At 41.3% G+C, this 27,671-nt stretch overlaps 1 protein-coding gene across 1 annotated transcript in view; it reads left to right on the top strand.

Moving 5' to 3' along the window:
• C1H11orf49 (chromosome 1 C11orf49 homolog) overlaps nucleotides 1–27,671 on the top strand; it is a 270,359-nt gene that overhangs the window by 45,635 nt on the left and 197,053 nt on the right. Inside the window, exon 2 of the mRNA XM_004657220.3 lies at nucleotides 9,113–9,215. Coding sequence (XP_004657277.1) covers nucleotides 9,113–9,215 — 103 coding nt within the window. The remainder of the gene's footprint in view (nucleotides 1–9,112; nucleotides 9,216–27,671) is intronic.

Here is a 27,671-nt window from a genome sequence, read left to right as displayed (position 1 = left end):
GAAGAGAGTAAAAGGAAGTCATTTTGGACTTTCCCCATGTAAATTAGAGCCTTCTGAGTAATTATCAGTTAATAAGTGAATGCTTCCCACAGTCTAAAAGCTATAGCTAAAATAGGTATGTGATTATATACATACATACATACATACATACATACATACATACATACGTAAACTATAGGTGTTTTTTTCCCCTGACGTAGGGTCTTGCTCTAGCCCAGGCTGATCTGGAATTCACTCTAGTACCAGGCTGGCCTCAAACTCAGGGTGATCCTCCTACCTCTGCCTCCTGATGCTGGCGTTAAAGGCTTATGCCACCATGCCCTCTTTTTGAGGTAGGGTCTCACTATGTAGTCTCAGGCTGGCCTTAAATCTATGGTAATTCTCTTACCTCTGTCTCCCAAGTGCTGAGATTTAAGGCATGCACCACCACACTCATATTCTTGACCATTTGATTTGCAGTATATAGCAATAATGGTATAACCAACAATATTCTGGAAGTTGAGGATCTAGTTCAATCAGTAGAGTGCTTGCTCAATAAGCAGGAAGTGCTGGGTTCAATTGTCAGTACCATATGAACCAGGCATGGTGGTATATACCTGCAATCCCAGAAATCAGAAACTAGAGGTAGGGGAATCAGAAGTTCAAGTTCATCTGCAGCTACATAACAAATTCAAGGCCAACCTGGGCTACATGAAACACTGTTTCAAAAAACAAGGGGCTGGGGAGATGGCTTAGCGGTTAAGAAAAGACTAAACACCAATCCCAGATCCAGGAAGAATACCGGTTGGACTCTACAGGAAGCCAGATGCACAAGGGGCACATGTGTCTGGAGTTCGTTTATGGTGGCTGGAGGCCCTGGTGCGCCCATTCTCTCTCTCTCTGCCTCTTTCTCTCTCTGAAATAAATAAAAAATATATATTTATTTTTAAAAAATTATGTATGTATGCATGTCACATTTTATATCAAATGTTTTCTAAAGTAATAGTTTCTCATCTGACATATTTTAGTATCATATCCATTTTAAAATAAGAGTGAGGCTGGGGGGCTGGAGAGATGGCTTAGCGGTAAAGCGCTTGCCTGTGAAGCCTAAGGACCCCGGTTCGAGGCTTGGTTCCCCAGGTCCCACGTTAGCCAGATGCACAAGGGGGTGCACGTGTCTGGAGTTCGTTTGCAGAGGCTGGAAGCCCTGGCGCGCCCATTCTCTCTCTCTCCCTCTATCTGTCTTTCTCTCTGTCTCTGTCACTCTCAAATAAATAAATAAAATATTAAAAAAAAAAAAGAGTGAGGCTGGGGAGATAATTCAGTGGTTAAAAGTGGCTTGCTCCTAAAGCCTGTGGCTTGGGTTTGATTCCCCATTTCCCACATAAAGCCAGATGCACAAAGTGGTTCATGCATCTGAGGTTTGTTTGCAGAGGCAAAAAGACCTGGTGCACCCATACTTATTTTCTCTGTCTCTCAATCTCTCTGTTTGCAAATAAATAAATAAAAATATTTACCTGGGTTTGGGGGCACATGCCTTTAATTCCAGCACTCAAGAGGCAGAGGTAGGAAGATTGCTGTGAGTTTGAGGCTAATCTGAGCCTACATAGTAATTCCAGATCAGCCTGGGCTAAAGCAAAACTGTACCTCAAAAAAAAAAATTAAATAAATTAAGTAAGAGCGACTGTGGTATACAGGTGATTTAGACTCAGCACTGGGTGAATCAGCAGATCCAAGTAGTTTCTGATCCTCAGGTACTTTCAGTTGCTTAGTTCATATAAAGATCATACAGTGTTTACTTACATTTCATTTCCTTAGCTTTTTAACAATATGTATATGTGTATTATGGGTGTGCACATGGCATGTATGTTTATGGTCAGGTGGTCAGGGGACAACCTTGGGGTGTCAGTCTTCTCATTCCCTCATCTTTGAGATAGGGTCTCTCTTGTTGTGTGCCACTGAAAGGCCAGAGTAGCTGGCTCTGGAGCTTCTGGATTCTCCTGACTCTGTCTCCCATTGTCATAGGTGCTTTGTGAGGCCACTGCACATCTGGCTTTATGTGGGTGCTGGGGATCCAAACTCTAGTCAGCAGACTCATGGAGCAAGCACCTTTAACCACTTAGCCATCACCCCAGCCTCCTTGGATTTTCCTTTCCTTTCCTTTATTTTATTTATTTGCAAGCAGAGAGAGATAGCAAGAAGAGAGACAGATAGAGAATGGGCACACCAGGGCCTCTAGCCATTGTTAACGAACTCCAGGCACATGTGCCCATTGTGTATCTGGCTTGTGTGGGTCCTGGGGAGTCAAATCTGGGTCCTTTGGCTTTGCAGGCAAATGCCTCAACCGCTAAGCCATCTCTCCAGCCCCTCCTTGGATTTTTTGAGTGTAACATGATGAAGGTATAAATGCTTATCTCAGACAGTGATGCTATCTGAGCATGGCATGTGCAAGTGGGCGTTAGTGTGGATTTCAGAACAATAGAGCCTTATTGGTACACGTTGGAAGACTTCATCCTGATCATGTTGTGGAAGTCATGGCAAAACAGAAGAGGAAAAGCCAGTCTTAAATGCTTTTTCTTTTCCAAGAAAGTTGCTCAGGTGCCCAGATATCTTTGCCCTCCAGGGGTGCAGGTGTGCTGTTTGAATTCTTTAATCATTCACATAAATTAAAGCTGATTCCTTTGCAATTTAAAATAATATCAAACAACACTCTCCATGTTTTATTGCCAGGCAAGAGCTTTGAACTGGTGTCTCATTGAAGTCTGATAAACTGTAAGGATTTTCCAGGGTTGGGTGGTACACTTAACCACAGAGGGACCACTGGACTAATAAGAGCTGCAGGTGAAAAGAAACCGCCAAGAAGCAGCAGTTAGAGAGCTTCACCCTTGGCTGCTGTGGAGTTTTCACACAGAGGAAACTTGCCCTACTTTGGTGGCTCTTAACTCCTTCCCTTTATCTATAGTTTAAAGCTCTGGCAGCGGGGCTGGGCGGGGGGTAGGAAGATGGCTCAGCAGCTAAAGGTATTTGCTTGCAGAGCCTGTCAGCCTCCGTTCAGTTCCCAAGCTATCCCTGTAAGCCAGATGCAAAAAGTGATCCAAGCATCTGGTATTCATTTGCAGAGACAAGAGGTCCTGGTGAACCATTCCTGCACTCTCTCATATCTGTCCCCTCCCAAATAAAAAGCACCAGGGTTTTCTAGTTTAACTTTGTAAACTGGGAAGGAATGAGTTGAGTTGAATAGTTTCTGTAAAGCATTCTGAAATTTGGACTGTGTGAAGTTCTGACTTCACACAACTGCTGATTGTTCTGCTGGCAGGAACAGAACAGAAAAGTGCACACACATGTGCACACATGTTTGTACACAATTTACATAGACACAAATGGATCCCATCCCTCAGGTGATTTTACTATTTATCTATAGCCCTGCCTTTGTGCTATGTATAAAGATTTTTTTTTTTACTTCCATAATTGATTTTAAAGTGTTAATGATGCTGGGTGTGGTGGTGTACACCTTTAATCCCAGCACTGGGAAGGCAGAGATAGGAGGATTGCTGTGAGTTTGAGGCCACCCTGAGACTACATAGTGAATTCCAGATCAGTCTGGGCTAGAGCAAGACCCTACCTTGAAAAACAAAAAGCAAAAACAAAAAAAGTGTTAATGATGAGCCAGTGTGTTAAGAGCACAGATTCTTGGATCAGACAAACCCAATTTTGAATTCAGCTTCTCTTATTACTAGCTGTGTAAACTTTAGCATTTTTTAAAAATAAATTTTTATTTTTATTTATTTGAGAGCGACAGAGAGAGAAAGAGGCAGTGAGAGAGAGAGAGAAAGAGAGAGAGGGAGAGAGAATGGGTGCGCCAGGGCTTCTAGCTACTGCAATTGAACTCCAGACGTGTGCGCCCCCTTGTGCATCTGGCTAACATGGGTCCTGGGGAATGGACCCTCGAACCGTGGTCCTTAGGCTCCACAGGCAAGCGCTTAACTGCTAAGCCATCTCTCCAGGCCAACTTTAGCATTTTTACTTTGCTTTTTCTTCTGTAAGTCTCAGCCATTCCATGAAAATGCTGATTGGGCTGGCATAGCTCAGTGGTTACGAGTGCTTGCCACAAAAGCATGAGGCCCCAAGAGGACCTGATTCACCCTGAGTTTGATTCCCCAACATCCGCATCAACAGCTGGCTATGGCTATGTACATCTGTACCCCAGTCCTGTGGGGAGGGGAGACCATAGAATTGTTGTGGCTCACTGTCAGCCATTCTGACTGAAAAACAACAGCCTCAGTTTCAGTGAGTAGCTTCACCTCAAGGAAGTATGCAGGTGAGCAATGGAGGAGGACACCCAATATTCTCCTCTGGCCTCTGTGTACACAGTTTGTATCTGCATGTATACATACATACACACACAAAATACCACCACCAAAAAAACCCACCCATTATAGGATTGTTAAGATTAAATAAAATAATGCTTAGAAAACAATTAGCACATTACCTGAAACATTGTTTAATAAGTTGTATAAGGGGCTCAAAAATGACAGATATTGCCGGGTGTGGTGGTGCATGCCTTTAATCCTAGCACTGAGGAGGCAGAGGTAGGAGGATCGCCATGAGTTCAAGGCTACTCTGAGATTACACAGTGAATTCTAGGTCAGCCTAAGCTAGAGTGAGACCCTACTTCAAAAAAAAAAAAAAAAAAGACAGATATTGGGCTGGAGAGATGGATTAGCTGTTAAGGTGCTTGCCTGCAAAACCAAAGGACCTTGGGCTGGAGAGATGGCTTAGCGGTTAAGCGCTTGCCTGTGAAGCCTAAGGACCCCGGTTCGAGGCTCGGTTCCCCAGGTCCCACGTTAGCCAGATGCACAAGGGGGCGCACGCGTCTGGAGTTCGTTTGCAGAGGCTGGAAGCCCTGGCGCGCCCATTCTCTCTCTCTCCCTCTATCTGTCTTTCTCTCTGTGTCTGTCGCTCTCAAATAAATAAATAAAAATTAAAAAAAAAAACAAAAACCAAAGGACCTTGGTTTGATTTCCAGGACCCATATAAGCCAGATGCACAAGGTGGTGCATGTGTCTGGAGTTCATTTGCTGGAGGCCCTGATGCATCCATTCTCTCTCTCTCTCTCTCTACCTCTTTCTCTCTCAAATAACTAAAAAAAAATGAAATATTTTTTAAATGACAGATATTGTTATTTGAGGTATAATAAATAAAATATCTGATTGGCAGATAAATGTGTGATTGGAAGATAACAGGTATGATTCTTTTTTTTTTTTTTTTAGTGCAAGTTCTGTTTTCCAAAAAAAATCCTTTTTTTTTTTTTTTTAGTACAGAAGTGCTTTGAGGGGCTTGAGAGATGGATCAGATGTTAAAAGCACTTGCTTGCAAAGCATTCTGTCTCAGGTTCAATTCCCTAGTTCCCAGAACACAAAGTAGTATATGTGTCTGGAATTCATTTGCAGTGGTAGAAGGCCCTGGAACGTCCATACTTTCTCTGTCTCTTCCAAGTAAATAAATAAATAAATTTTAAAGAGTACTTTGATTCTAAGTACTAGAAAAACATTTTCTGTGTTCAGGGTTTTCCCATTGGCTCTTTGTACCTGGAGCAAGGGAGAAGCATCAGGATTTTCTTCTGAGTAGAGTTCTTTCATTTCTACTACCAAAAAGAAAGAAAAAAAAAAAAAGAAAGAAAAAGTCTTGTACTAGCCTCAGGTAGAGGGAAGTCATAAAAGGCCATTTTTTCCAAGGATGGGAGAATTTTGAATCATCAGGCTTATGTGGGCAGAAGAAAGGAAAGGGAATAACAAAGGTGAAAATATTTCTGTTTTTAATATTACTCTGGCCATTTTCTTCTTCCTAGTTTAATATATACTTAGCTATGATGATTGTAATTTTGGAAATTGACATGTATTTTCACAGCTTTATTCAAATTTTAGCTCACTAGTCTGTTTCCTTCCTTCATTTATTTTTGGATATAGGATATTATGTATCCCTAGCTGGTCTGGAACTCCCTATGTAGACCAGACTGGCCTTAAAACTTGTGGAGATCCTCCTCTCTCTGCCTTCCAAATGTTGGCACACCAGGGGTGGAGGTACATGCTTTTAATCCCAGCACTTGGGAGGATAGGAGGATCATTGTGAGTTTGAGGCTACCCTGAGAATACATAATGAATTCTAGGTCAGCCTGGACTAGAGCGAGACCATTCCTTGAAAAACAAACAAACAAAACAAAAAAGTTCCAAGTTCTGGGACTATAGGTATGTGCCACTGTGCCTGACTTTCCTTCTTTTGCTCTAGAGATTAAGCCAGGACCTTACATAAACTGAGCATGTGCTGTACCACTGAGCTCCACCTCAGCTTCTGGCTTTGGCTGTTTCATAGTTTTCCATTGGGATGGACTGCTGAGTTGGTGACACATTGGTTTTATTTGTACATCTTTTTGGGAGGAATGGGTTTGAGAGTTTGGAGTGGTTGGCAGTTTTTAGCTTAGGGAAGCACTCATACAGATAGTACAAGTTACTGAATGTAAACATGTCAATTTTCTAGAGTTCAGGCTGGTGCAAACATAATGAAACCCCACGGCCATCACAATCATTATTGTCACATGAAGATGATTTGAGTTCAGTTTGGTAGATAAACTTGTTTTATGAACTCACTAGACTATCAGGAGCTTAGAAGTAGTTTAAAAAAATATATTTTATTGAGGGGTGGGCAGAGGCAGAGAGAGAGAATGGGCATGCCAGAGGCTCTAGCCACTGAAAACAAACTCCAAATACATGCAGCACCTTGTGTATCTGACTTACATGGGTACTAGGGAATCAAACCTGTGTTTTTAGGTTTCACAGGTAAGTACCTTAACCATTCACCCATCTCTTCAGCCCAGGAGTCTTTTTTTTTTTAAGAATTTTTTTGGCTTATTTTTATTTATTTATTTGAGAGTGACATACAGAGAAAGAGGCAGGTAGAGAGAGAGAGAGAATGGGCACACCAGGGCCTCCTGCAGAAGAACTCCAGACGTGTGCACCATCTCGTGAATCTGGCTAACATGGGTCCTAGGGAATCGAGCCTCGAACCGGGGTCCTTAGGCTTCACAGACAAGCGCTTAACCGCTAAGCCATCTCTCCAGCCCCCAGGAGTCATTTTTAAGCATCCATGTTTTGTAAAGGTTAGGTAGCTCTTACACATTTTCCTGGAGTGAAGCTGTGCACGAGGCAAACGTCCCCTTGGCAACAGCTTCAGGAACTTGCTTTTGGCAGGACATTCATTACTTTGGGGGTTTTGTTCTCATTGCTCCAGAGCAGAATACTGTGCTGAGGTTTTAGTTGATAAATGGGAACATGAGCTGGAAAATTTTATGTGATGCATGCCAAGATATAATTGTCATACCTAAAGATGAAAATTCAGGGAAACGGAAGAAACATTTGTTGAAAAACTACTATATAGCAAGTTCTGCACTATACTGTAGTAGTTTCTGTAGCTTTCAGAAGTATAACCCCAACAACCCTTTCTGAGAGAGGCTTTTAAAACATATTTTTATTTATTTAAGCGAGGGAGGGAGAAAGAGAGAGAGAGAAAGAGAGCATGGGTGCACCAGGGCTTCTAGCCACTGCAAATGAACTCCAGATGCATGCTCCCCCTTGTGCATCTGGCTAATGTGGATCCTGGGGAATTAAACTGAGGTCCTTTGGCTTTGCAGGCAAACACCTTAACCACTAAGCCACCTGAGAGAGGCTTCTAAAAAAATAGATTTAGGCAGGGTGAGATGGCTCATGCCTTTAATCACAGCACTTGCAAGGCAGAAGTAGGAGGATTGCTGTGAGTTCAAGGCCACCCTGAGAATACAGACTGAATTCTAGGTCAGCCTAGAGTGAGACTCCGCCTTGAAAAAAAAAGAAAGAAAGAAGAAAAAGAAAATAGATTTAGCATACTGTGCACCAGGCACATGGTGTTTTACCTGTGTTATTTAAATTCTTACAACCACATACAGGCAAGTAAGGTAAGATTATAATGCATATTTTGCAGTAAAGAAATAGTCTTGGGAAGAATTTTTTCAAGTCACACAGTTAGAAAATGTTGTAAGGCTGAGAATACTTTTATTGGGCTGGAGAAATGGCTTAGTGCTTAAGGCGTTTGCCTGTAAAGCCAAAGGATCCATGTTCAGTTCCTCAGTACTCATGTAAGCCACATGCACAAGGTGGTGCATGCATCTGGAGTTCATTTGCAGGGGCTAGAGGCCCTAACATGCCCATTCTCTCTCTATATATTTGCCTCTTTCTCTCCCTCTTTCTCTAAATAAATAAATAAAATATTTTAAAAGCTTTTAAATATAAATATATATATATTATATATACATACATATATATATGTATATATATATATAATATATATATATATAATTTATTTGAGAGAGAGAGAGCAAGAGAGAAAGGAAGAAAGGGTACACCAGGGCTTCCAGCTACTCACTGCATATGAAATCCAGACACATGTGTCTCTTTGTGAATCTGGCTTTACATGGGTACTGGGGAATTGAACCCAGGCTAGCAGGTTTTGCAAGCAAGCACCTTTAACTACTTAGCCATCTAACTAGTCCTCCTCTTCTATTTTCAAGTCAATTTTTTTGGTTCCATATATAAAAGGAAACATATAATACTTGTCTATGTCAGGCTTATTTCAACAAGCCCATAATTAACGCCCACATTTCTCAGTCACAACAAATGCAGAACAAGAAATCAACTAAATCAAGCCATTCAGAAATTTGTTATTCATAATACCTTACAGCTAGGACAGCACTGAAATTTTCATGGTCCTTAAGGTACAGAGGAAAGAGCCTGAGAGTATCTCTAAACTGAGCTAAAGCTCCTCTGCCACCATCCTCATGACTGAGACGAAGACTGGAGGGGTGATGCTGGCAGCCAGTCAGGTTGCCAGTCATATTATTCTTCTTTGTCCTCCACTCTGCCCTTTGGGATCATAGCTCAGTTTAGACAGCAAGTTTGGCTTGTTTATTCTAGTTTACTTCCCAGGGCAGAGTTAACACCTTGACTGACTTACATTGCCTTCCATGGGGATTGAGAGAACTTTCTTTTTCTTTTTACTTGTTAAAATTTCTCTCATTTTCCTCTTTCTGTTTTTTTCCTATATGCAGCTCAGCGACATGTGCTCACATACATGGAGGATGCGGTGTGCCAGCTGCTGGAGAACAGGGAGGATATTAGCCAGTATGGCATTGCCAGGTTCTTCACTGAGTAGTAAGTACATGATGCTTTGCTGATAGGGGACACAACAGAGGGTGCTTGAAGAACAGGACATGGTGATTGTGTAGTAGCAATGAAACCTTAGAATGGATAGGTTGGGTGAGGGCTGCTCAGTGTGTTTAAGAGCATGCCTTTGGGCAACTGGTTTGTTCAGTGATAGGTCTTGTGAATGGTCAAGACTGTAGTCGCTTAATAGCTTCTTGTTTGATCTAGTACCTGTGGTTCTTTAAATCTGTCTTAAAAATGTGTATGTGTGTGTGTTGTTGCTACCAACATGCATTTGTCTAGCTTTACATGGGTGGCACCTTTAACTACTGAGTCATCTCCCCAGCCATAATTTTTGTTGTTGTTGTTTGGTTTTTCAAAGTAGAATCTCACTCTAGCTCAGGCTGACCTGGAACTCACTGTGTAGTCTCAGGGTGGCCTCAAACTCATGGCAATCCTTCTACCTCTGCCTCCTGAGTGCTGGGATTAAAGGCGTGTGCTACCACACCTGGCTTCCTGGCTTAATTATTTTTTTAAGATTTATTTTTACTTATTTGTTTATTAGAGACAGAGAGGGGTAGGGAAGAATGAGTGAGAATGGGCATACCAGGGCCTTTAGCCACTGCAAATGAACTCCAGACACATGCGCCACCATGTGCATCTGACTTATGTGGGATCTGGAGAGTAAAATCTGAGTCCTTGGGCTTCTCGGGCATGAACCTTAACCACTGCTGGCTTAATTTTTTTAATCCCTCATACAAACTTAAAAACTTAGTATTTTATTTATTTATTTATGTGAAAGAGAAGGAGAGAGAAAGAGGCAGATAGAGATAGAGAGAATGGGTGTGTCAGGGCCTCTCATTTCTCACTGAAAATGAACTCTAGATACATGTGCCACCCACCTTGTTTATCTGGCTTACTTGAGTACTTGGGGAATGGAACTTGGGTCTTTAGGCTTTGCAGGTGAGTGCCTTAACCACTAAGTCATCTCTTTACCCCAAACTTTTTTGTTTATTTGTTTGTTTTCTGAGGTACAGTCTCATTCTAAACCAGTCTGAACTGGAATTCACTAAGTAATCTCAGGGGTGTCCTTGAACTCACAGCAATCCTCCTATCTCTGTCTCCTTAATGCTGGGATTAAAGAGGTGTGCACCACACCTGGCTGTTTTTTGCTGTTTTTTTTTTTTTTAATTAACAACATCCATGCTTGTAAACAATATCCCATGGTAATGCCTTCCCTATCCCCCACTTTCCCCTTTGAAATTCCATTCTCCATCATATCACCCCCCTCAATCAGTCTCTCTTTTATTTTAATGTCATGATCTTTTCCTCCTATTACAATGGTCTTGTGTAGGTAGTGTCAGGCACTGTGAGGTCATGGATATCCAGGCCATTTTGTGTCTGGGGGGAGCACATTGTAAGGAGTCCTACCCTTCCTTAGGCTCTTATATTCTTTCTACCACCTCTTCTGCAATAGACACTTTTTTTTTAAATTTATTTATTTGAGAGTGACAGACACAGAGAGAAAGACAGATAGAGGGAGAGAGAGAGAATGGGTGCGCCAGGGCTTCCAGCCTCTGCAAACAAACTCCAGACGCGTGCGCCCCCTTGTGCATCTGGCTAACGTGGGACCTGGGGAACTGAGCCTCGAACCGGGGTCCTTAGGCTTCACAGGCAAGCGCTTAACCACTAAGCCATCTCTCCAGCCCTGCAATAGACTCTTGAGCCTTGGAAGGTGTGATAGAGATATTGCTGTGCTAAGCACTCCTGTCACTTCTCAGCATTATGGTGCCTTCTGAGTCATCCCAAGGTCACTGCCATCTGAAAAGAGAAGGTTCTACCAAAAGTGAGAGTAGCATTAATATATGGGTATGAACATTAAGAGAAGTACATACTGGGCAGTTTGATAAGCATAGTATATACATTTAGCCAGATAGCAGCAGATGTTACACCCCTACGGCTCATGACTACACCTGTTTTAAGTTTTCAGTATCAGGGCTGTATTCCCTTCCATGGAGCAGGCCTCCAGTCCAGTTAGAGGGCAGTTGGTTTCTACCATGACAGACATGCCTCTATTGCACCCGTTGGCTCATTTGGCCTGGCTGGCAAAATTTAAGACTTGCCGTGTCCTCTGTTGAGTATGTTCATTGGTGATTTCTCTCTCTCCCATTGAACTGCATGTAGAATGGCTTCTTCCAGCTTTCTCTCAGCTGGTCTATATGGAGGAGGTTATCAGTTCAGTTCCAGCAGTATTTCTCAGTGGCCTTGCAGCCCAAGTATGTGGAGTCTTCAGCAATAGGGTCTTATCATCTATTCCTGGTGGGAAACCAAGCCTTGGCAGTGGCCTGTAATGTTTTGGGGGCATCATGGGCCTCTCTGGCCAACAATCCACTGGAAGGTATCCTATCCCTGGCACTGAAAATTTTCTAGTAACAATCTATGGCTCCTATGTTCCATTGTCCAAAAAAGTAGGTTTCCATATGATTATTTATATTCTCTTAGATTTCATTAGCCCTCCCTCCACCTTTCCTTTACTCAATCTCTTCCCCTGACTTCACTTGGGCCTCTTCACCCCCGTTAACTTATTCTTCTACTTACATATATGTAATACCATCCTATTAAGGACCCTCCTCCCTTCCTTTCTCTTCCCTTTATATCTCTTTTCTAGCTTATTGGCCTTTGCTACTGAGTTTTCTTCCTACTCACACAGAAGTCAAATCATCTGCAGCTAGGATCAGCATATGAGAGAGAACATGTGATGTTTGGCTTTCTGGGCCTGGGTTACCTCACTTAGTATAATCCTTTCCAGATCCATCTATTTTCCTGAAAATTTCATAACTTCATTTTTCTTTACTGCTGAGTAGAATTCCATTGTATAAATGTGCCATATCTTCATTATCCACTCATCAGTTGGGGGACATCTAGGCTGGTTCCTTTTTCCAGCTATTGTGAATTGAGCAGCAATAAACATGGTTGAGCACATACTTCTAAGGAAATGAGATGATTCCTTAGGATATATGCCTAGGAGTGCTATAGCTGGGTCATATGGTAGATCAATCTTTAGCTGTTTTAGGAACCTCCACACTGATTTCCACAATGGTTGGACCAGATTTCATTCCCACCAACAGTGTAGAAGGGTTCTTCTTTTTCCATATCCTCACCAGCATTTATGGTCATTTGTTTTCAAGATGGTAGCCAATCTGACAGGAGTGAGATGGAATCTCAATGTAGTTTTAATCTGTATTAACCTGATGACTAGGGATGTAGAACATTTGTTAGATGCTTATATGCCATCTATATTTCTTCTTTTGAGAACTGTCTATTTAGTTCCATAGCCCATTTTTTAATTGGCTTGTTTGATTTCTTATTATTTAATTTTTTGAGTTCTTTGTATATCCTAGATATTAATCCTCTATCAGATGTATAGCTGGCAAAGATTTTTTTCCCCATTCTGTAGGTTGCCTCTTTGCTTTATTTATTATTTAGTGTCCTTTGCCATACAAAATCTTTGTAATTTCATGAGGTCCCAGCAGTTAATCTGTGGTTTTTTTGCCTGAGCAATTGGGGTTATATTCAGAAAGTCTTTGCCAAGACCAATATGTTGAAGGGTTTTCGCTACTAGCAGTTTCAGAGTTTCAGGTCTGATGTTAATGTCTTTAATCCATCTGGACTTAATTCTTGTACATGGAGAGAGAGAAGAATCTATTTTCATCCTTCTGCAGATACATATCCAGTTTTCCCAGCACCATTTGCTGAAGAGGCTATCAGTTCTCCAATGAATATTTTTGGCATTTTTATTGAATATTAGATGGCTATAGCTAACCAGACTTATATCTGGGTCCTCTATTCTGTTCCATTGATCTACATGTCTGCTTTTGTGCCAATACCGCACTGTTTTTGTTACTATGGCTCTGTAGCATAGGTTAAAATCAGGTAGGGTGATACCACCAACTTTATTTTTGTTGCTCAGTACTGTTTTAGATATTCGAGGTTTTTTGTGATTCCAAATGAATTTTTGGATTCTTTTTTCATTTTCTGTGTAAAATGCCATTGGGATTTTGATGGGGATTGCATTAAATGTGTAAATTGCTTTTGGTAAGATTGCCATTTTCACAATATTGATTCTTCCAATCCAAGAACAAGGGATGTTTTCCCATTTCCTAGTGTCCTCTTCAATTTCTCCCTTGAGTGTTTTAAAGTTTTCATTGTAGAGATCCTTCACTTCCTTGGTTAGGTTTATTCCAAGGTACTTTTATTTATTTATTTATTTATTTATTTATTTATTTATTTATTTATTTATTTATTTATTTATTTTGATGCAGTTGTGAATGGGAGTGATTCTCTGATTTCATCCTCTGTGTGTTTGTTGTTAGCATATAGGAAGACTACTGATTTCCTTGTATTTATTTTGTATCCTGCTACATGGCTGTGGTGGTTTGATTCAGGTGTCCCCCATAAACTTAGGTGTTGTGAATGCTAGCTCCCCAGCTGATGGATATTTGGGAAGTAATTGTTGGGGACGGGCTTATGAGCTTTATAGCCAGTTTCCCCTTGCCAGTGTTTGGCACACCCTCCTGTTGCTGTGGTCCATCTTATGTTGGCCAGGGGGTGATGTCCACCCTCTGCTCATGCCATCATTTTCCCCTGCCATCGTGAAGCTTCCCCTCGAGCCTGTAAGCCAAAATAAATCTCTTTTTCCCAGAAGCTACTCTTGTTGGGTGATTTCTACCAGCAATGCGAACTGGACTGCAACAATGGCCATAGCTATTTATCAGCTCTAACAGTTTGCTGGTAGTCTGTAGGGTCCTTTTTGTATAGCATCATGTCATCTGCAAATAATGACAACTTGATCTCTTCCTTTCAAGTTTGTATCCCTTTTATGTGTGTCTCTTGCCTTATTGCTATGGCTAAGACTTCCAAAACTATATTAAATAAAAGTGGGGACAGTGGACACCCTTGTCTTGTTCCTGATTTTAGTGGAAAAGCTTCCAGTTTTTCCCCATTTAGTAATATGTTGGCTGTAGGCTTGTCATAAATAGCCTTTATTATATTGAGTTCTGTTCCTTCTATTCCCAGTCTCTGTAGGACTTTTATCATGAAAGGATATTGGATTTTGTCAAATGCTTTCTCTGCATCTAATGAGATGATCATGTGATTTTTGTCCTTCAGTCCATTTACATAATGTATCACATTTATCAATTTACATATATTGAACCATCCCTGCATCTCTGGGATAAAATCTACTCGGTTGGGGTGAATGACTTTCTGATATATTCTTGTATTTTGTTTGCCAGTATTTTCTTGAGAATTTTTGCATCTATGTTCACGAGGGTGATTAGTCTGTAATTTTCTTATTTTGTTCTATCTTTGCCTGGTTTTGGTATCAGGGTGATGCTGGTTTTGTAGAAGGAGTTTGGTAGGATTCATTCTTTTTCTATTTTATGGAAAAGCATAAGAAGCAATAGTGTTAGTTCTTCCCTGAAGGTCTGGTAAAATTCACCAGTGAATCCATCTGGACCTGGACTTTTTTTGGATGGGAGTTTTTTTGATAATGCTTGGATCTCTATACTTGTTATAGGTCTATTTAAATGATTAATCTCATCTTGATTTAATTTAGGTAGGTCATATAAATCAAGGAAATCATCCCATTTCTTTCAGATTTTCATACTTAGTGGTATGTTTTTATAGTATGTCCCTATGATTTTTTTAATTTCTCTGGTATCTGTTGTGATGCTTCCTCTTTCTTCTCTAATTTTATTAATTTGTATCTCTTCCCTCTTTCTTTTGGTCAGATTTGCTAAGGGTTTATCAGTCTTGTATATCCTTTCAAAGAACCAACTATTTGTTTCATTGATTCTTTGGATTTTTTTTTTTTTTTGGTTATTTCATTAATTTCTGCCCTAATCTTTATTATTTCTTTCCATCTACTGATTTTTGGTTTGCCGTGTTCTTCTTTTTCCAAGGCTTTAAGGTGAAGCATTAAGTCATTTACTTGAGACCCTTCTAATTTCTTAATATTGGCACTTAAAACCCTAAATTTCCCTCTTAGAACTGCCTTCATTGTGTCCCAAATGTTTTGGCATGTTGTGTTCTGATTATCATTTGACTCTGTGAATTTTTTGATATCCTTCTTGATTTCTTCATTGACCCATTTATCATTTAGTAGTGTATTGTTTAGTTTCCATCATTTTGTATATGCACTATAGCTTTTCTTGCTATTGATGTCTAGTTTGGTTCCACTGTGGTCAGATAGAATGCAAGGAATTATTTCAATTTTCCTGAATTTGTTAAGATTTGCTTTGTGTCGTAATATATGGTCTATTTTAGAGAATATTCCATGTGCTGCTGAAAAGAATGTATATTCTGCAGCCTTTGGATGAAATGTCCTGTATATATCTGTTAGGTCCATTTGTTCTATGACTCATTTAATCCAGATGCCTCTCTGTTTATTTTTTTCCAGGATGTCCTCTCAATTGATGAGAGTTGGGTGTTGAAGTCACCCACTACAACTGTGTTTGTTGTTATCTGTGACCTTAGTTCTAATAGTGTTTGTTTGATGAAGTTGGGTGCCCCCATGTTAGGTGCATATATGTTTAGGATTGTAATGTCCTTCTGTTGTAGTGTGCTTTAATCAATATAAAGTGGCCTTCCTTATTTTTCCTAACTAATGTTGGACTGAAGTCTACCTTGTCAGATATTAGGATAGCAACCCCTGCTTATTTTCTTGGCCCATTTGCTTGAAACACCATTTTCCAACCTTTCACCCTAAAATTGTGTCCATCCTTTGTAGAAAGGTGGATTTTCTTGGAGGCAACAAATTGAAGGATTCTGCTGTTTAACCCAGTTTGCAAACTGGTGTCTTTTGATTAGGCATTGAGGCTGTTGATATTAAGAGATATTATTGAAAGGTATGTATTTATTTTTGTCATTTTTTTTTTGTAGTTCTTCCAGTTTTACCTTTGCTCTCTTGTATTAACTAGTATTTGAGTATGGTTTGTTTTTTCCAGGTTCATTGTATGCATGCTTTTCTTTTTCTTTAGCATGGAGGATTCTTTCAAGTATTTTATGTAGAGCTGGTTTTGTCTTCAAATATTCCTTTAGTCTGCTTTTGTTGTTGAATGTACTTATTTCTCCTTCTATCTGAATGGATAGGTTTGCAGGATAAAGTAACCTTGGTTGACAGTTGTTATCTTTCAGAACTTGGAGTACATCACTTCAAGCCCTTCTGGCTTTTAAAGTTTGTGTTGAATAATCAGCTATGATCCTGATGGGCTTGCCTTTATAGGTAACTTGGTTTTTCTCTCTAACTGCTTTCAATATATTTTCTTTGGTTTGCATTTTTGGTAGTTTAGTTATAATATGGTGAGGAGAAGTACTTTCCAGGTTGTGTCTGGTTGGTGTTCTAAGGGATTCCTATATCTGCACTGGTATCTCTTTCCCAATTTGGGGGAAGTTTTCTTCTCTGATTTTGTTGAAAATGCCTTCTATGGCTTTGGAGTGAAATTCTTCTCCTTCTACTATTCCCTGAATTCTTATGTTTGATCATTTTATAGCATCCTGTATATCTTGAAATTCCCACTCATACTTTCCTAATAGTTTGTCTTTCTCTTTGTTGGACTGTATTAGATCTTTAGATATTTTGTCCTCTCCTTCATCCATTCTACTGGTGAGATTTTCTACCAAGTTTTTTTTTTTTTTTTTTTAATTTCATTGACTGTGTTGTCCATTGCTAGTAATTCTGACTGGTTTTTCTTTATTATTTCCATTTCCTTATTTATGTATTGAATTGACCTCTCTATTTCATTAAATTGGTTTACTGTGTCTTCTTTGATTCCTTTGATTTCCTCTTTCATTTCTTTGATTTCCTCTTTGACTTCTTTGAGCATATTTATAATCATTCTTTTGAAATCTTTCTCAGGCATTTCCTCTAACATTCTCACTGGAGGTCATTTCTGATGCATTTATACTTTTTGGTGGATTTATACTGTCTTGATTTTTGGTGTTTCTTGTGTTATAATATATATATTTTTGTATCTGGGATTAATTTAGTGCTTGGATTTTCTAATTATCTGCAGTATTATTAGATGTGTCAATCAATCTGATGTTATATATCTTCAGGGTAGGAACTTAAGGTGTTATGTGTGGCTCTTAAGACTCTCAGAGTATTTACAAAAGTGACCCTTGATGTTGGGTTTGCATGCTATGAGAGTATTCAAGTAGTCTGACTGGAACAAAATATAGGCAGATTCTAAAATTTAACTAAGCAATGTACACATTCAATGAAAAACAGCTCATAGTATTTATGCAGAAGTAGGTATTTTGACAACCAGATCCTCTAACAAAGTCACTGTTGCCCTGCACTGTTAATCCTGTCAACTAGGAGGTTAAAATTTCTGGTCTGTTGAGGTTTCTAAGTCAGCTTGTGACAAAGTGAGACCCTTCCCTAATGAACATCAGAAGAGGAAAGAAAGCCACTATAAATCAAGAAGCAACAGATAACAAGCCCAAAATATAGCTTAAGAATGGCAAATCCAACCATCCATCAGATTTAACATCTAATTTATCCTGATATGGAAGGTACAATTAGCACTTCTAGTTCAGGCCTATATTCCAGGCTTATTTGGTGGGCTCTGATCTGGTGTAATCCCAGTTACCTTTTGGGATGATTTTGGTCTTAGTTATGCTGCGATCCTGCTTGGGTCCCTCTTTGGTGCAGTGTGGATTCAAGTAGCCTGGCTGGGTCGCTGGATTGCTGCTCTGGTTGCCGTTTTGGGTGCTGTGAGCTCCTTTCCCCTGATCTCTGGTGCTTGCTGTTGCTTAGGCTGGTGGTGGTGGAAGGGAGGCTATGGATGGTGGCTCTAGTTCTCCCGCTGGTCCACGTGATCCTCTACCTTGTGATCTGCTCCTCTTTTGTTCACTGCGGTCCTCCCTTCACGTTTCTTGAGTTTGAGAGGAGCTCCAGTGTGAGTGGAAAATCCTTTCACCTGGATTTTCCTGCGACTCAAGCCGAGCCTTGAAGCTGTGGCCCCGCGGACCTGGTGCCGCTGCTGCTGGAGCTGCTTTTGCCTGCCTGTGTGGGCTCTGTATGCTTTGGATGGATCTCTCCTACTTCTCTGCTGCCATTGGCAATTTTTTACACACCTCACTTTCTAGTAGAAGAGTATATTTTGCTGTTTTTTTTTGTTGTTGTTGTTGTTTGTTTGTTTGTTTGTTTTGGCTTTTTCTATCCTAGGCTGCTTTGGCCTGGTTCCTACCCTGCCATCTTAACCAGAAGTCGGCTGTTTTTTTTTTGTTTTTTTTTTTTAAATGGATTTTATTTTTTATTTATTTTTATTTATTTATTTGATAGAGATTGAGAGAGAGAGAGAGAGAGAGAGAGAGAGAGAGAGAGAGAGGGAGAGAATGAATGCGTGCACCAGGGCCTGCAGCCACTGCAAACAAACTCAAGACACGTGCGGCCTCTGTGCATCTGGCTAACGTGGGTCCTGGGAATCGAACCTGGGTCCTTTGGCTTTGCAGGCAAACGCCTTAACAGCTAAGCCATCCCTCCAGCCCGGCTGTTTGTTTTTTGAGGTAGGGTCTCACTCTAGCTCAGACTGACCTGGAATTCATTACATAGTCCCAGGTTGTCCTTGAACTCATGTCAGTCCTCTTCTGCCTCCAGAGTGCTGGGATTTAAGGCACCAGCTTTCTTTTATAAACTTTCAAACTTTCAACTCTCTTCTTTATTAAAATATTCTGTCTGATTTCCTTCAGTTGGTGACCACTTTACTTGTGTTCTCGTGGCTGGTTTTCCTCAGGAAACTGTGTGGGATGCTACTGTTCCAGAGCAGTTTTCTTTCTATATGATGTTGTGCTAATCACTTAATGACATATATATTTATAACATATATATGAACATCTTATTTATTTATTTATTTACAGGGTAAGGCAGGTAAAAGGAGAGGGAATGGGCACATCAGAGCCTATTACCACATCAAACAAATTCTAGGTGCATGCATTACTTTGTGCATCTGGCTTTATGTGGGGACTAGGGAAGCAGACTCTGGCTGTCAGGCTTTGCAAGCATGTACCTTTAACCACTAAGCAATCTCTCTGGCCTTATTTAAAAATTTTCTAGAACATCTTTCAAATAGTGTATATTTTGAAAGGTTATGCTTTTGCACACATGGGGTATGTAAAAGTTAAAATGATGGAGCCAAGAAGATGACTCAGTGGGTAAAGTGCTAGTTGCACAAGTGGGAGGAACCCAAAGTGCCTAGGGCAATGGGAGTCAGAGCCAGGAAAATCCCAAAGCTTAAGGACCAGCTAGACTGACCTTCCCAGTGGCAAAACTAGAGAGGTCCTACCTCAGAACAATGTGGAAGGAGAGAACAAACACCCTGAGATTGTCCTCTGACTTCCACATGTGTTCTATAGCATACATGTGTCAGCCCTCCACAATTTTGTGAAATTTTTTTTTTTTTTTTTTTTTTTTTCCGAGGAAGGGTCTCACTCTAGCCCAGGCTGCCCTGGAATTCACTATGGAGTCTCAGGGTGGCCTCGAACTCACGGCAACCTCCTACCTCTGCCTCCCGAGTGCTGGAATTAAAGGTGTGCGCCACCACGCCCGGCTTTCCATGATTTTTTTAAAGGTTATTCAATTCAAGCTTTTTAAAAAAGGTTTTATTTTTATTCATTTATTACAGTCTTGGGGGAAGAGAGAGTGAAAATGGGTGTGCCAGGGCCGCTAGCCATTGCAAACAAACTCCAGATGCATGTGCTACTATGTGTATTTGGCTTATGTAGGATCTGGAGAATCGAACCTGGGTCATTAGGCTTTGCAGGCATATCCCTTAACTGCTAAGCCATCTCTCCAGCCCCATCCATGATTTTTTTTTTATTAGAAAAAAAAAGCTGGGCCTGGTGGCGCACACCTTTAATCCCAGCACTCGGGAGGCAGAGGTAGGAGGATTGCTGTGAGTTCGAGACCACCCTGAGACTCCATAGTGAATTCCAGGGCAGCCTGGGCTAGAGTGAGACTCTACCTCAAAGAAAAAAATAATAAATAAATAAAAATTAAAAAAAAATTAAGTCAAAATGAAGGCTTGGGGCAATGGCTCAGTAGTTAAGGGTACTTGTTTGCAAAGCCTGTCATCCTGAGTTCAATTCCTCAGCACCCATGTCAAGCCAGATGCAGAAATTGTCCCAAACAACTGGCATTTGTTTGCTATGGTGCACACATACATATACACGGGTGTAAATAAATTTCAAAAAATTTTAAGTAGCCAGGTGTGGTGGCGCACACATTTAATCCCAGCAGGGGGCTGGGGTAGGAGGAGCGCTGTGAGTGTGAGGCCAACCTGAGACTACATAGTGAATTCCAGGTCAGCCTGAACTGGACTGAGACGCTACCTTGAAATTAAAAAAAGGGAGGGTTAGGCTTGGTGCATACTCCTTTAATCCCAGCACAAGGGAGGCAGAGGTAGGAGGATTGCCGTGAGTTTGAGGCTACCCTGAGACTACATAGTGAATTCCAGGTCAGCCTGGCTAGCGTAAGACTCTACCTTGAAAAAAAAATTTAAATAAAACTAACAAAAAGTCAAAAAGAAAAGTTGGGTATGGTGGCACACACCTTTAATCCCAGTATTCAGGAGGCTGAGTTAGGAGGATCGCTGTGAGTTTGAGGCCATCCTGAGACTACATAGTGAATTCCAGGTCATCCTGGGCAAGTGCAAGACCCTACCTTGAAAAACCAAGAAAAGAAAATAATAATAAGGCTGAAGAGATGGCTTTGTGGTTAAGGTGCTTGTCTGCAAAGCCAAAGGACTGAGGTTTGATTCCCTAGGTCCCATGTAAGCCAGAATCACAAGGTGGTGCATGTATCTGGAATACATTTGCAGTGACTGTAGGCCCTGGCATGCCCATTCTCTCTCTTTCTGTCTCTCAAATAAATAAATAAAAATAAAATAATAATAATAAAAAGTTGTTAAGTATGGTGGTATAGACCTTTAATCCCAGCACTTGGGAGGCATAGGCAGGAGATCACTGTGAGTTTAAGGACTCCCTGAAACTACAGAGTGAATTCCTTGAGAAACCAAAATAATAATAATAATAATAATAACAATAATAATTAAAAATCAAAATGATTGCTATTTTGAAAATATCAGCAAACTGTTTTTAGGCTGAATGGTATAATTACTTTAAAACACCTTCATCTCTTTTTAACCTTTTTATTGAAAGTTTTCATACATATATAGAGTATGTTTTGATTATGATCATTACTTCCCATTACTTGTTACCCCCTTTCCTCTGACCCCTTTTTCTTTTCTTTTCCTTTCTTTGTTTTTTTTTTTTTTCTCTTCTTTTGTTTTCTTTCTTGTTTTGGTTTCCCAATATAGGGTCTCACTCTAGCCCAGGCTGACCTGGAATCTATTGGACCCTTTCCTATTTCCAACTAGTTCCTCTTCTATTTTGATGTCTTTTTTTGTTGTTGTTTTTTGTTTTTCAAGGTAGGGTCTCCCTGTAGCCTAGGCTGACCTGAAATTCACTATGTAGTCTCAGGTGGCCTTGAAGTCAAAGTGATCCTCCTACCTCTGCCTTCTGAGTGCTGTGGTGCTGTAATTAAACACGTGTGCCTGGCTCTTTTTTTTTTTTTTTTTTGGCTCTATTCCATTATCCATGACAACATGTCATTGGGTTCAATATTGTGCAGGTCATATACAGATAATGACAGCCCCTGAGAAGTCATGTGTGCAATGGCCACTTTGAAAACATAATCTTCATGGAAGGATTGCTAAAGAAACACAAAGTATTATTTCATTTTATTTTTTGTTTTTTTGAGGTAGAGTCTCCCTGTAGCCCAGGCTGACCTGGAACTCACTATGTAGTATCAGGCTGGCCTTGAACCCACAATGATCCTCCTACCTCTGCCTCCTGAGTGCTGAGATTAAAGGCGTGTGCCACTATGCCTGTCTCAAAGCATTATTTATTTGAGAAGAGAAAGAGGCAGATAGGAAGAGAGAGAAAAAGAAGAAAAGAATATTGCCATGCATGGTGGGGCACGCCTTTTTTTAAATTTTTTTTTTCTCAATTTTTATTAACATTTTCCATGATTATAAAAAGTATCCCATGGTAATATCCTCCCTCCCCTCCCCCACTTTCCCTTTGAATCTCCATTCTCCATCATATCCCCTCCCCATCTCAATCAGTCTCTCTTTTATTTTAATGTCATGATCTTTTCCTCCTCTTATGATGGTCTCGTGTAGGTAGTGTCAGGCACTATGAGGCCATGGATATCCAGGCCATTTTATGTCTGGAGGAAGCATGTTGTAAGGAGTCCTAACCTTCCTTTGGCTCTTATATTCTTTCTGCTACCTCTTCCGCATTAGACCCTGAGCCTTGGATGGTGTGATTGAGTTGTTACTCAGTACCCCAGTCACTTCTTTCCAGCACTATGATACCTTCTGAGTCATCCCAAAGTCATTACCATCTGAAAAGAGAAGATTTTCTACCAAAAGTGAGAGTAGCGTAATATAAGAGTATAAATATTAAGAGAAGTGCTTACTGCGCAGTTTGATAAGCATAGTATATACATTTTTCCAGACATCAGCAGATGTTACATCCCTAGGGCTCATGACTACCCCAGTTTTAAGTTTTCAGTATCAGGTATGTGTTTCCCCCCATGGAGCAGGCCTCCAGTCCAATTGGAGGGCAGTTGGATTCCACCATGACAGACGTGCCACCATTGCACCCACTGGCTCATTTGGCCTGGCTGGCCAATTATAAGGCTTGCAGTGTCCACTGTTGAGTATCTTCACTGGTGGTATCTCTTTCTCCCATTGAACTACATGTAGAATGGCTTCTTCTAGCTTTCTGTCAGCTGGTCTACATGGAGGAGATTATCAGCTCATTTCCAGCAGGATTTCTCAGTGTCCTTGCAGCCCAAGTACCACATGCCAGTTTTTCAATGATGTGCCCATCAATTCCCTGGTCACCTCGACAAGCTGTTGGCCAAAGCCAATGGACTGATGTGAGCCAAAACACCTGGCCCTCTGCTATTCCAGGCAAAGTCTACAACCACGTGCTCTGTTCAAAGTCCTGCCTGCAGGAAGGATTTTCGTTCATTGCTGTCTGTCTGGGCTGCCCCAAGGCAGGGAGGATGTTCAACTGCAACCATCTTTCAGATGCCACAGGAAGAGTGACTTGTAAGTGAAGCACTTTGAATCTCTATCAGCTGACCATAGGAGGGGTTACAGATATAGTTGAGAACATGTGAGGGCAATGGGTGGAAGGGGCAGGGGTATCAGCTACTCCCTCATGCAAATGATCAGGGCCTTCAGATCCTAATTTAGTCTGACCTCATATCTACCAAGCCATTCAATGAAGTTGCTGCAAAGTTTCTGGTTTGGTAGGTCAGACTTCAAATAGGCAGCCCTTATCAACGTAGTAACTTGGTAGCTCTTTGGCAAGCATTCACCCTCTGAGGCACAGCAGAAAGCCAAAAGCAGTTTCTTAAGAGGAATTACTCTCTGAGCTGGAGAGATGACTTAGTGACTGAGGTGCTTGCCCAAGAAACTCATGTTCAAATCTCCAGGTCCAATGCAATCAGATGCACAGTGATGCAAGCATGCAATGTCGCACGTGTGCCACGGGGGGGGGTGTCGCATACATCTGGAGTCTGTTTGCAGCAGCTGAAGGCCCTGGTTCACCCATTCTCTCTCTCTTTCAAAAAAAAAAAAAAAAGTTACTCGTTCTTCTTAGCAGGTGGCATGATTTGTTGAAAACTTCTTAGGATATGCTGTGATTCATGTATAATAGTAGCCTGCCCAACAGCATCCCCATGAGCTAACTAATATTTCAGGTCCCATTGTGTCTGCAGTTAAGGCATTTGCCTATGTAGCCTTAAGGACCTAGGTTCAATTCTCCAGGTTCCACGTAAGCCAGATGCACAAGGTGACGTGTGTGCCTGGAGTTTATTTGCAGTGGCTGGAGGCCCTGGCATACTCATTATCTCTCTCTGTCTCCTTTTTGCTCTCTGTCTCTAATAAAAAAAAAAATTTAGAAAATCATATCAGATATGTGTTAAATTTGCTCCAGCAACAAAACCACATCCAAACTACAGTCGGAGCCATGAGCTGATCAAGTGTCATCTCCGTGGTGGAATCATAGCAGTGCATCTCAGTCCGTTCACTCGGTGCACCGATCCCGGCAATCCATTCAGGAATGCGATTCTGCTTTTGGTTTCCTGTGAAGCCTTAGGACCCAGGTTCGATTCCCCAGGACCCACATAAGCTTGATGCACAAGGTGGCACATGCATCTGGAGTTTAATTGCAGTGGCTAGAGGTCCTGCTGCACCCATTCTCTCTCTTTGTATCACTCTTCTCTGTACCTCTCTGCTTGCAAATACATAGATATATTTTTAAAGCAGAATCTGGAAGTTTGGCTGCCCACTTGGTAAGCATCAACTTACAACATTTCAGTGGCGGGTTTTACCTTCCCCTCTTAGGTGAGCCGAAGGGAGAGTTGACTCGGGGCACGCCTTTAATCCCAGCACTCAGGAGGCAGAGGTAGGAGGACCACCACGTGTTCGATGCCACTCTGAGACTACATAGTTAATTCCAGATCAGCCTGGACTAGAGTGAGACCTTGCCTCAAAAAACCAGAAAAAGAAAAAAGAAACTTGGTTCTGTTCTTCAGAGGCTCCTTGGAGATTAGAGATTAGGCAGCTATCCTACTGCTCTAAACCTGGGTTACTATTGAAGGGATACTTCACTCTCCTTCACTCTTTTGCTATGCTAGAGTTCTTGTAAATAAGATGTAGATTTCCTTCTTTCCTTCCTTCCTCTTTCTTTTCCTTTCGCCTCCACCCCCGCCCCCCTTGCCTTTTGGTGCTGGTAGCACTAAACCCCAGAGCCTTATTAATGCTAGGCAAGCACTCTTATCATTGTTCTACATTACTAGCCCACAAGTCTAAATTGCTTGTGCATCAGACTTTTAAGTTCTTGGGGACAAAACAAGTTTCCTGGGAAGAAAGCTAGTTCCTTTTCCCGTCTTCTGCAGGAGGATGAAATAGAGTAAGAAGCCACACTTGCTCTTATGGCATGGACTGGAGCATGTGAGGTGGGCAGGGAACAAAGAAAGAGACTGAACATCCTTTCTTGCTTTTACAGGACCAAAGAGCGTAAGGTCAAGTTTCTAGGCATTTAATCACTGTGAAGACTCCTGGCCAAGTGAAATTTGACTCTTCTGGGGTAATGCTTCTTCCTGGCCCTTTTTTATTTAATCCACTCCCTCATCTCCTTTCTGCTATACTGGTTCCTTGGGGATAGTCATCGGTCCTTTTCATCTTTGTTTTCCTAGTACTAGGCATGATATACACTAGCATCTAGTAGATGCTAGTCAGTACTTCTGGAATCTGGAACTGCAGCTACATATTACGCTATTGTATAACTACTATTCTCTTAAAATTTGTATTCATTATTTATTTGCAAGGATAGACAGAGAGAGAAAATGAATGAGAATGGTTGTTGCCCCTACAAAAGAACTCCAGACAGGGCCAGGCATGGTGGTGCACGCCTTTAATCCCAGCACTTGGGAGGCAGAGGTAGAAGGATCGCCATGAGTTCGAGGCCACCCTGAGACGACATAGTGAATTCCAGGTCAGCCTGAGCTAGAGTGAGACCCTACCTTGAAAGAAAAAAAAAAAAAAAAAGGAATTCCAGACACATGCACCACTTTGTACATCTGGCTTTATATGGGTACTGGGGAATTGAACCAGGGCTATCAGGTTTTTCAAGCTAGTTCCTCAGCCATCTCTCTAGCCCAACTATCTACTATTATTATTCTTTTGTACAAAAATATTTTACTTTTCTTTATTTATTTGAGAGAAATAGGCAGAGAGAGGGAGAGAGAATGGGCATGTCAGGGCCTCCAGCCACTGCAAATGAACTCCAGATGCATGCACCCCCTTGTGCATCTAGCTTACATAGGTCCTGGGGAATTGAACCTGGGTCCTTTGGCTTTGTAGGCAAGCACCTTAACCACTAAGCCATTTCTCCAGCCCATCCCCCCTTTTTTAAGGTAGGGTCTTGCTGTAGTCCAGGATGACCTGGAATTCACTGTGTAATTTTAGGCTGCTCTTGACCTCACAGTGATCCTCTTCCCTTGGCCTCTTGAGTGTTGGGATTAAAGGTGTGTGCCACCACACCTTGCTACTCTTATTCTTGATCTTGCTATAATAAGGGTTATTCTTTCTTAGTGTTGATTTAAGGGGATAAAACTCTATATTCTTGATTTTTTTTTTTTTTTTAAGACAGACAGAAAGAGAGACAGAGAGAGAAAGACTTGGTGCCCAAAGGCTTTAGCCACTACAATCGAACTCCAGACATTGGTGCCACCTAGTGGGCTTGTGCAATCTTGTGCTTTCTTCACCATTGGGCATCTGGCTTACATGGGATCTAGAGAGTTGAACATGGGTCCTTAGGCTTTGTAAGAAGTGCCTTAACTGCTAAGCCACCTCTCCAGCCTTGTTTTTTAAAGTAGGGTATTGCTCTAGTCTGGATTGAACCTGGAATTCACTAAGTAGTCTTGGGCTGGCCTCAAATTCATAGCAATCTACCTACTTCTGCCTCCCATGTGCTGGGATTAAAGGTGTGTGCCACCAAGACAGCTGCTCTTTTTTTTCTTTAAAAAAAAATCCGGGTTTGATTCCCTAGTAACCACATGAAGCCAGATGTACTAGCATATGCATCTGGAGTTCATGTGCAGTGGCTAGAGACCCTAGCACACCCATATTCTCTCTTTCTCTTTCTGCTTTCAGATAATAAATCAAAGATATTTTTAAAAGAAGTTTTATGCCAGGCATGGTGGTACATGCCTTTAATCCCAGCACTCAGGAGGCAGAAGTAGGAGGATTGCTGTGAGTTTGAGGCCACCCTGAGACTATATAGTGAATTCCAGGTCAGTCTGGGCTAGAATGAGACCCAACCTCAAAACCCCCTCCCCCCAAAAAAAGCTTTATACCATATTTCTTAACATTCTAAATATCAACTGCATTGGCCTTTGTAACTGATAATGAACTCTAGAGAACCAGACTTTTGACTGTTTCAGAATGATGTTAAACCAAGTAGGTTTTTTTGTTTTTGTTTTTCAAGGTAGGGTTTCATTCTAGCTCAGGCTGATCTGGAATTCACTATGTAGTCTCAGGATGGTCTTGAATTCATGGCGATCCTTCTACCTCTGTCTCCTGAGTGCTGGGATTAAAGGCGTGTGCCACCATGCCTGGCTTTTTTTGGGGGGAAGGGGTTAAGGTAGGGCTTTGCTCTAGCCTAGACTGACCAATTGTAATTCACTATGTAGTCTCAGGGTGACCTCAGATTCATGGTGATCCTCTTACCTGTGCCTCCCGAGTGCTGGGATTAAAAGTGTGTGCTACTGGGCTGGAGAGATGGCTTAGCGGTTAAGCGCTTGCCTGTGAAGCCTAA

Source organism: Jaculus jaculus, chromosome 1, assembly GCF_020740685.1.
Source record: "Jaculus jaculus isolate mJacJac1 chromosome 1, mJacJac1.mat.Y.cur, whole genome shotgun sequence".
NCBI lineage: Eukaryota > Metazoa > Chordata > Mammalia > Rodentia > Dipodidae > Jaculus > Jaculus jaculus.
This window is presented reverse-complemented; position numbering and strand designations above follow the sequence as displayed.